We start from the raw sequence: 10,350 nt of genomic DNA, 5'->3' as shown, positions 1-10,350 counted from the left end.
TGGTCCCAGGAACCATGTCCAATCATTGGTTTGGGTGGAAATTTTTTTTTCATAATAACGGTCTGTGGGGGACCCGTGTCCATGCTTTTATGTGTCAGGGGACGTTCGGATTCAGTGTAACCATAAAGATTTCAAAACAAACAAATTTTATTTCATGAAAACATATTATTCAATACAATTTGGAACCATCAACCAAATGCTTTGTTACATTTTACTGGCGGAATAAGTCACTGTATTGCTTGAACTAGTTATGACTCATAACTTATGAGCGATGTTTTGAAAATCAATGAACTTTTGTTTATTTTTGTAAGAATTTCCAATCATGTTGGTCATACTGAATGTTCGAGAACAAGTTGCACTGTAAAAACTATGTTTTCACAATAACTAAAACTACATTTAGCATATCATCATGGTGTACCTAACTTAAGCTATACTCAATTGTTATTCAAGCCTCTTCCTGTCCACGTTGAGTAATTTATGGTTGATAATTTTGTTCGAATTGTTTCGTTGTTCTTACACTTTACGCCATACTTTTGAATTAATCTGATCACAGCAGAAAAGAAGTAGTTTGGTTGGGGAAAAGCTAGCGAGTTTTTGTTTACTCTAGCAAAAATTTCTTAATTAGATAGGAAGCACAGACATGCAGACGAATTATTGGTTTATGTTTGCTTAATAAAGACAAGTATTTCAAAGTTTTGCGAGCTTTTCGAGTCGGAATTAATCAATCATTTTACAGATTATCATTCTCTCTTGGATATGGATGGGAATAAAAGTGATTATTCTAAAATAAAATATATCGTGAAGTTCGTCTGCAATTACAATTTAATTTTCATGATAGAGCCATACTGACATGGAATGTTTTTTTGATGAAGAAGAATTAGGAAATCCTTGTCAAGGTTTTCGAGATAAATAAGGCTTTGTGATGATTTTAACGATGTACTTTGGCGTTGAGTGATGTTCATTTTTTTTCGTGCAATATACTAAAGAAATTATGTAAATCCAATACCTTTGATTATCTTACGCAATTTTGATACAAACTAATTTTGTAAACTTTCAAGGTTTTTTTTTTTTAATTTGGTAGAATCGATCAGCAATGATTTTTCAAATATTTTTGTAACGAGGACCATGCATATCCAAATTGATCTGACTTTTTGCAGAATCACGTTGTTTATGGATGATCCTCAAGCACCTGTGTGTCCTGAAATTTGTTCTTCTCTGTGCGTGTAAGAGGAAGGGTTAATGCACCTACTTACTATTTCGATTGCAAAGTTGTTTTAGCAGCTTAATGTCTTCTACTAAAAATGCAAACTATTTTCGAGCTGTTTACTTGTTGTCATGTTTGTAAACCGTTTAGGTTTATTCTTATTTCGAGAGATTTACGTGATGCCTGGTTTAACGTAAATTTCAAATCTACGCTCCTACAGGTTCTAGAGTTGGTCATTCGAGTAAAATATATAAGTATAGCACACATACAAACTTAACACTTTGGGATCTCACGTGCACACACTTTCTAGAAAAACTCTCCACTTGCTCGATAAACCCGCGGACAGTACTGTTCTGCCAGCACCCCGTACAGTACCCTTGAGCCCACCCGCACCTTGTGGTCCTTGCTGAACTTGTTCCACACATGGACCACCACGGACCGGTTGACGGTGGCCATCGCCTGATCCAGCCAGCGTTCCTCGAAAAACTGCTTGTAGTCGTCAAAGTTTATCGCGTAGAACGCTTCCGGTGGATATACGGTGAAGAACCGGCACCGTTCCCGGGTCATCATCAGGGGAGACTTGGTGGCGCAGATTTGCTTCAGGACGCGGGTTATCACGCCCGGGCCGTTGTTTCCCCAGTCCTGGCCGTTGAAGTTGATCAGCAAGTCTCTGGAAATGGTTATGATTTGAGTTATTCCTAATTTCGAATATTTTCCACTTTGTAGTTAGCGAGTAAAGTGTGCAAACTGCGGTTACACCGCCAATTATCGCGGATGCTCCTTACGATAGATTTGCTTAATGACATTTCAAAATCAAACAGATAAACCCCCACCACCTACCTCACACACATCTCCGCCAGCTCGTGCCCGTGGCCGTCGGGTTCAAAATTCATCACTCCGGCCGCCACCCAGCGCGGCGATTCCGCCCCGGCATAGTTCGGTTCGAGCGTGTCAAACGACTTGAGCACCACCACGTCCAGATCCAGGTACGTCCCACCGTACTTGAACAGCGTCAGATAGCGCATTATGTCCGACAGGTGGGAGTTCATGTACCGCGAGCGGAATATCTCCCCACTTTGCATCCAGGCGTCGAGCGGAGTGTCCTCGGCGTACGTCGAGAGGTTCACGAACCGCAGGTTCACGTTAGGATACGCTAGCAGTGCATCGAGCAGCGGAAGTGCCGATTTGTTCCGGAACCCCACCGGAGCGGCGAACAGGACGAACGCGTTCCAGTTGGGGTTCATGCGGGCCGCCGACTCGATGGCACAAGCCTGGCGAGCGTTCAGCTTGACGACTCCGTCCGCCGAACAGGATGTTTCATGGAAAAAGATGTTCCGCCCGCGGTGAGGCTGCTTGTGCGCCCTCTGGACATCTTCGAGCGTTCGCTGAGGTTCGGAGAACTCTCGCGCGAAGCAGTTTTCGTTGTACGTGTGATAGTCGATCGAGTACAGAATGTAGACCAAGGCCACCAGGGTAGCCGCCGTCAACACCAACTTTCGTTTGCCAAGGAACAAGTTTATCGACACTACCATACTTCCAACCTGGACGGCAGTCAAATCGTTGTCGAACCCGTTCTGATTATCTTGCCGAACTGAGGTCCAACGTTTCGCCGCTGCCCGCTTATCGCGTAAGCCGCAGACTTTTATGATATCACGCAGGTGATAAAACCTCGAACCATTAGTCGAGATTGCGGATTTTATCTAGCCGGTGGAGCTGGGTGGACGGCACAGAGTGAGATCACCAGTCGATATGGCTACGGGCGCCACTGCTACTGCTGCTGTTGCTTCTTTGGCATACTTTCATCGCCATGAATGAATAATGTGTTGGTACAACTGAGCAAACAAAGTCAAAGTTCTTATCTTTTAACGCGCGTGATCAGCGACCCAGCAGCAGCTATCCGGTTCAGCTGCTTCCAGAATGTATGCATTAAATTGCCATTATTGGAATCGACACTGAATATTAAATGTTTATGTTTACGGTTGGGCGGCTACTGCAGTGACTGACGTTCGATGAAGTTATCATATAAAACGCAGACAAAACAACACCGGTTGGTTGTGTTTGTGAAGTCCGCACTTGAAGGCATGGCTGCGCAGTAGCGCTATCCGCCAGTAGATGGTGCTGTTCAACGCTGTAGGTGGACACGATAAAATTTGAGATTTAATAAACTACCGACGGAGAGGTAAATTATCAATGGGCTTCTGGTTGAACATCGTTTAATTCAACACATTTAAATCGGTTTGTTAGACAAAGCTCTACTAATATGAGGCTAACTGACACTTTTAACAATGCAATTACATTTAATCCAGCTATTAATTTGAGCTAGAACCGATGTTAATACACATACGAAAAATGGATTGTTTTTGTCATGCAGCATCTCGGGGTTTCATCAAAACAGTCAAGTTAGCCGGGTGGCCGGGAATCGGTTTTAGGTTTACTGGAATTTGCCAATATGAATGGCGTCGTATATGCGTGAAAAACGTGTAGCATTTTCAAGAGGTTCTCTAAGCTATGGGGTTTTCTATGATTATAGGACCTTTTCAAATAAAACTCTAGATATGAACTTTCTAGTTTTGTTGGGAGGTTAAGTTTATTGTAGTTCTCTCCCATTCTTCAACATTTCATTCCCGAGAATCGGCCATACCCCAGAAATCCATTCGCCAGAGTAGTTTTTGGAATATCAAATCTTTGAATTTTAAAATTATATAAATGATTATCATTAGGCTTAGTGATTTTTCACGCTCAAAAATTGCAAATTTCACGGGGACCATAATTTCGAACAAAAAAAAAAAACAATTTTCACGAAAATAACGCGGAGTGTGAAAATGTCAAAATAACTTTGAAAATCTTATTTTTGATTACAGAAACTACTTTCTTTGCTTCATAATAAATTATTCTTCAATAAACTAAAAGAAAATCACTAAATTTGAATGTGACACAAAGATAACTGTTCCTAATTTCCAAAAAGAAAGTTTGCATCTGTTTTATCTTTTTACATTTAACTGAATTTTATATTAAAGCAAGATTCATCTATCTTGTCCAGCCAAAATAATTGAAATAAATTTAATTTTCTACGATATTTTGCCCAGTAAAAATATTTTTCAATGTTTCCATCTCACTTTTTAAAGACTTAATTAGAAATCAATGGGCAAAAATAATTTAATCTGTAATGGAATCTTCAAAATTGTATTCAAAATCATAACAGCAAACAAAAAATTTGGTTTTTGTTTAACTTACACGGGAGCCATCCACCCTAATAATCAAGTATCGTAAAAATTTAACAAGATTCAGAAAAAAATCTGAAATTTCTTAAAAATAATTTATGTTTTGCTAACAATTCTACCACGCTTTTCAATTGTAAACTAGGTCTTTATGGATGAAATATTTATTGTGTTGCTATTTCAAGGAATTGATTTGAAAAAAATGATAAATTTCACGGGATTTCATGGAAATCTTCAAATTTCAGGAACTTCACGCTGTCCGCGAAATCGTGAAAATTCACTAACTCTAATGTTCATAATGCGTTCAAAAGTTTCAAATCTTGCTAGCAAAAAAAGGGGAAAAAAATCTGTGAATTTCATAGCATTTTTAAAAATTAAGCCTTCTTTTAATGTCTTCAAATATTTAAATCTTATGAAAAGAAGCTTGACCCTCTTTGAATTCTATGATTTTACGTAAACAATATCCTTCTTTTAAAAATCTTCAAATCTTATAAAATAGAAAAGTGAATTTCTATGACGTTTAAAGTTTCATATAAATAACACTTCTTTAATATCTTCAAATTTTGTACAAAAAAGAGTTAATCTCTATGATAATTCAACAGGGATATAGTTGGATCTTCACCGATCTGTAGGTTCCTCATACATCGTATGCAGTTAACACAGTATACGACGTACGGAAAACCTACATTGGCATTGATCAGACTTTTTCACAGCGGTGAGATAGTCGAACGGGTTGGGCCCGGACTTGGTAATCTGAATATGACTCTCGCCAGATTGATGTTATTTTTGGGGTGAGCAGACCTGATTTTTTTTTCTTCTTTTTCTTCTTTCTACATGCTTTTTGTGTACACGTTTTCTCATACAATATTACATGCTTTTGCTCACAAAGGTGATGTGCATGCTTTTGCGATTTTACAATGATTTTTTTTACTGTGTAACCGCTTCATTCTCAAAGAGATTCAAATAGTGAAAGGAACTTTAAATTTAATGTAAGTTACCAAGGATGAATTGAGTGAATTTTAATAGAAAATTGTATAAAATATTAATAATTTAATAATTTTCAAGACTTAGAAAATAATTTTCAAATGAGTATGTTTGGGATTCCCGACTTTTCCCGACTTTTTGAGGATTTTGGCGAATTCCCGACTTTTTCCCGATTTCCCGACTTGAGTAGCCACCCTGTTAATTCTCGTAAATGTTTTACCTTCTTTTGAGGCTTGGAAATTCTTTTCCAATTTTACTCAAAATTGGAGCAGATGTTTAAAATAAACATTAATACACTTTTCGCTTGTTTTATAACAGTCTCAGAAAGGTACGGTATGACCCATGGGTGATTTATACGTAGAAAGAATGTGTTGCACTTTCTTTAGTAATAATATATTCGATTCAAAATGTTCCATCGGTGAAATTTTTTTTTTGTATTTTTTTTTCTTACATAGGATAAGACATATTTTTTTTTGCAAGTTTATACTATTTAATGGTAAAAGAAATGCAAAACATTATGAAATATGACAGATAATAAGCCTTTTTTACAAAAAAAAAAACTTAAGGCGCAATGCGCTTCCTCCCATGGTGCTTTATATGGAAAAACATGTTTTTTTCAGAAATACGCAATTTTCACCGAATTTTGAATCGATCATATTCTTAATCAGGAAGGTGAAACACAACTTTCTACATATGAATCTCCCACGGGTCATATCGATTTATAATATTTTTTTCTAGGGGTGACATACACAGCAAAAAATCCGATGGTAAAATCGCATGCAAAAGCATGCACATCACCTTCGTCAAAATAAACACTTAATATTACACACTGCATGTACATTTTATGCAAAAACAAAAAAAAAAAATGTAGCAACCGACGGGAATCAAACCCAGCACCAACAGTGAGGACTGGCGCCATAGCCCACTCGGCCATCAGATCGATAAAACGCTGTAAGGATAAACGCATATATGAGCTTGACATTTCGGTCAAGTAGGTTTCCCATACTGATGGGTTACATATTTTAGGGTGTAAAATTACATAAAATTGCATAAAATAATGCAATATTAAAAAACAAATTGCTCTTTTTTTTGAATGAACCCACTGTTATTGAACATATCCTTAAATCCTTTGATTTTCTTGCTGCATAGTAGATTATTTTGTTTTCCAATCTTTTTTTTTTCTTTTTTTCTTTCTTTTTTCATTTTTGCTTCCTTCTAAAACTCAGTTTAAAAAGTTAGTTTTTCGACACAATTATCTTTATTCTATAATTTTGCCTTTATCGCCATAATCTATGCACTTTTTTTATATCATTTCAGATTTCTCTTGCCAGGATCAACCAAACTCCTTCACAGGTGGAAACCAATGTAGTTTGACCGGATATTTAAAAGTTAACTGTAAACACTAAAATTTATTGTATATTGTATTAAAACGATGTAGGTTTTTGGTGCTACTGCTTTGGTGGCTTTTCCTACCGAATAAAAAATCAATCAATCAATCAATCAAATATTTATTTTACACCCAGGCCTTTGACACGCAGCTGGATTACAACTTTTTTAGCTTTGTATTTTTCAAGCAAAATTCTTAATTTTATTCTTTTTTGAAATGCGCAAAGTCCTTTCGACTTCTTGGTTTTGGTGTCTTCGTTCCTGAAATTATTTAAAAACATTATGAATATCAAATTGATAATCAAAACATGTTTGGTTTGTAAAGAGCTCAGATTCATTTCCTAGTGTTTAAAAAATAGAAAATTTGTAACTTATGTTTTGTAAATTTATCTTTTTACCTGTTGAACAGTCAAAGTACACAGAAAAAAATAATGTAAATTTGGAAGCTGTAATTTTGGAAGGTTGAATATTACCTCTTTTATGATGTAATTTTACCTCAATTTAGACTGAAAAAGTGACATTACACCAGAAAAGTGGTAAAGTTACACATTAGCGTGGCTCACGGATATATGAAAAAGACAAAAGTGTTCAATTCCAAACGCCTCGACCGGATTTTTGTAGCAATATGGCCCCAGAACATAGCCTGAAACTTTGAGCGCATTTGGTTAAGGTTTAGTACTTCCACCATTGACCTAAAGTTAGTATGGAACTTTTAAAGATTTACTATGGGAAATTTCACTTTTAACCTCTTCTTAGATAAAGTTTCCCAAAACCCAATCAAATTTTCTTATTCTCAAGTTTCTTATAGGTTTTGATCCGGGGAACAACTTTGTAGAACATCGCAAAGCGCTAGGAATTGATCCTGAAAAGATACAGGATATTTTTTGGAGCTAGGAATTTTTTTTTAACGTGCTCTAAAAATTTGCCTGTATCTTTCCGGGATTAATTCCTAGCGCTTTGTGATGTTCTACAAAGTTGTTCCTCGGATCGAAACCTATAAGAAACCACTACTTTGAGAAAAAATCATAGGGCATAGGAAAAAATACTCGAAGAAGAGTTAAAAAGTTGAAAATAAATAAATTAAATTTATTGAAATTTCTTTATAACTTCAGGTCAATGGTGGAAGTTCTAAACCTTAACCAAATGCGCTCAAAATTTCAGGCTATGTTTTGGGGCCATATTGCTACAAAATTCCGGTTGAGGCGTTCGAAATTGAACACTTTTGTCTTTTTCATATATCCGTGAGCCACGCTATTACACATTTCCAGAGGTAAAATTACACATTTTTTTCTGACATAAAAGATGTACCCCTTCCTAGATGTAATATTACCATGATTTTTTTTTGCTGTGTAGATGATTCTGTAATTCTGATCCCGATCAAACAGTTTTTTTCTAGATTTTTTATTGACGTGAATCAAATCTGATTGAACTCAAACATATTCGCACCAAATTGGATAGTGCTTCTGTGCTACTTATTAGGTATTAACACCCGATGAAAGCTCGTATCGTATATGGCACTGCTGCGCTTATGCTGCCTGTGGCTGGCAGCTGAGCGATGTGCGCTTTCAAGTTTTCCCATTTATAACTTTACATTCCGCATCTTTGACTCATAAACTCCCCCGCGCTGGAAGCTGCTGCTGCTGCAGATGTTGCACGAGAAAACCACCACAACAGCTGCACAACAGCACCAGAGTGGGTGGCTGTTCGGAGGGTGAAACGCTGTGCAACATTGACGATGGTTTTGCCTGGTAGCGTGTTGGTATTGGCAGATTTTTGATGCAATATTCGGAAACTGGTTCGAAAATTTCATTTCAACTGGGGGTTTCCTTTTTCGGCGAACCGTGATTAATTACTCGCGAGATGATTGATTTGGGTTCGGTGTGATATTGCAGTTTGATTTGGGTACTTTTTTTTCATTATTGTGTAAACTCATTAAAAAGTATTTGTTATCCTCAAATTTTAACAGTTTAACTAAGCTTACATGTCGGCTTTCTTTTGAGTAGTATGTTTAGTTTGACGTTACTTCAATTCCCAACAATTCTTTGTTCTGCTTGAAAATGTGACATTTAAGCTGAATGAATTCAAGCCACAATAGGTCATCGATTTGAATAGAAAACTTTTTCAAACATGTTTGTAACTATCACGTTATTGAATTCAAAAAGTCACTAGTTTCAGGAACCTACAGGGAACGATCAGTACATAACGGATGAACTTCACACAAGAACGTGTTACGAGCGAAAACTTTTCCTTTTGTGTGGTTCAACTACAAGTTGCACTGGGTCAGATGGAGGAATTGCGAAACATACTAAAAATTTCCACTCCATTACATTTTACTTGCTAGAATTTACACCTAAAAAATGTGTAATTTTGCAAGATGTAAAACTTACATATTTTGGATGTAATTTTGCTTAAACTTCTATTGAAAAGGAAATCTTCAATTTTTTTTAGATGCGATATAATCAGGAAATTTTACTGTGCAATTTCAGTTTTGTAGATTTTTATGATGTCCAAACACACCTACAAAAGCTCCTTGCAATTGCCCGAGGTGGTCACTAAAACTCCGCCCCAGATTACCTGTAAGTTAAGATAAAATTTATATTTACGACCGTCCGACGCTGACCAAATCCACCTGAGCAATTTTATTGTTTCAGGGAGCTGCTCCTTTTATACTGCCCTCAAGCATCTTACGAGGATCCCTTCGAGGATGCTTCTCTCATAAACGTAAAATCGTCCTCCCTCGTAAGAAAAATCTCAGCCTCATCTCCTAAATCCGTGTTTTATGGACGCTAATGAGTTGGCTTATTTGTCGTTATTAATAAATTATTACCCGGTGCTGGCCACAACCACTGGCCTCTTATCCAGCTTTGCTGACCTGCTTGAGGGTATCGTGACCTTTTTTTTTTATTTTGACAGAGAAACTCTGGTAGTTTGACACCTTTTTCTGATTTATTTTTTTTTTTAAATTAAAAAACCTTTTAAAACTTCTTTTAGTGATCTAAGTCTATAAAGAATCGGTAACATCAAAATCCTGATGAAAAATGTCAGTCCAATCGGTTCTTTGTATTGGTTTGGTACACCCATATAAATAAAAAGCTGCAGACAGTGACTTACAGATCATGCGAAATTAAATGATAGCTTTTATGTCAAAGTATGCAATAAACACGCACAATAATTCTGCTCCTGAATTATTTTTGGAAAAAGATAAACAATTTCAGATTTTTTGTTGAAAATTCGAGTCTGCCTTTATTTACATTTCAACTTAAATACAAAAAAAATCCTCTAAAAAATATAGTTCTTTTAAAAGATCTTAAAAATGAATTGAAGATGGCAGAATGTTGCATGACACGAATGCCAAAATTATGGTAAAGTGTCAATAATAAATAATAATTATAATAATAGAATGTTGCATTTTGAGCAGTTGAATATTCTATTTGATGAATCGATTTTGTTAGCTTTCATAAGAACTCAAATCCGAAAAATGTCAAACTATCAGTGTTCTACCGTACCCCAAAAAGTCCATTCATTCATGTTTCTCATCCTACCGATTTATGAGCCACA

General features: G+C 36.4%; 1 protein-coding gene across 1 annotated transcript; it reads right to left on the bottom strand.

Moving 5' to 3' along the window:
- Nucleotides 1-940: 940 nt before the first annotated feature.
- LOC120432453 (lactosylceramide 4-alpha-galactosyltransferase) lies at nucleotides 941-3,207 on the bottom strand. The gene is made up of 2 exons (XM_039597671.2): nucleotides 2,045-3,207; nucleotides 941-1,874 (listed from the first exon to the last, which is right to left on the bottom strand). Exons 1-2 carry the CDS (start codon nucleotides 2,734-2,736, stop codon nucleotides 1,511-1,513), a joined length of 1,056 nt encoding a protein of 351 aa, XP_039453605.1. The 5' UTR covers nucleotides 2,737-3,207; the 3' UTR covers nucleotides 941-1,510.
- Between the last annotated feature and the right edge of the window lie 7,143 nt (nucleotides 3,208-10,350).

Source organism: Culex pipiens, chromosome 2, assembly GCF_016801865.2.
Source record: "Culex pipiens pallens isolate TS chromosome 2, TS_CPP_V2, whole genome shotgun sequence".
NCBI classification, from domain to species: Eukaryota; Metazoa; Arthropoda; class Insecta; order Diptera; family Culicidae; genus Culex; species Culex pipiens.
This window is presented reverse-complemented; position numbering and strand designations above follow the sequence as displayed.

Bases quoted from the DNA above. Each gene is read 5' to 3' on its own strand.
- LOC120432453 (XM_039597671.2), bottom strand. From the start codon at position 2,736: ATGGTAGTGTCGATAAACTTGTTCCTTGGCAAACGAAAGTTGGTGTTG. The intron at 1,875-2,044 runs GTAGGTGGTGGG...AACCATTTCCAG, and splicing joins CTGGCGGAGATGTGTGTGAG to AGACTTGCTGATCAACTTCA.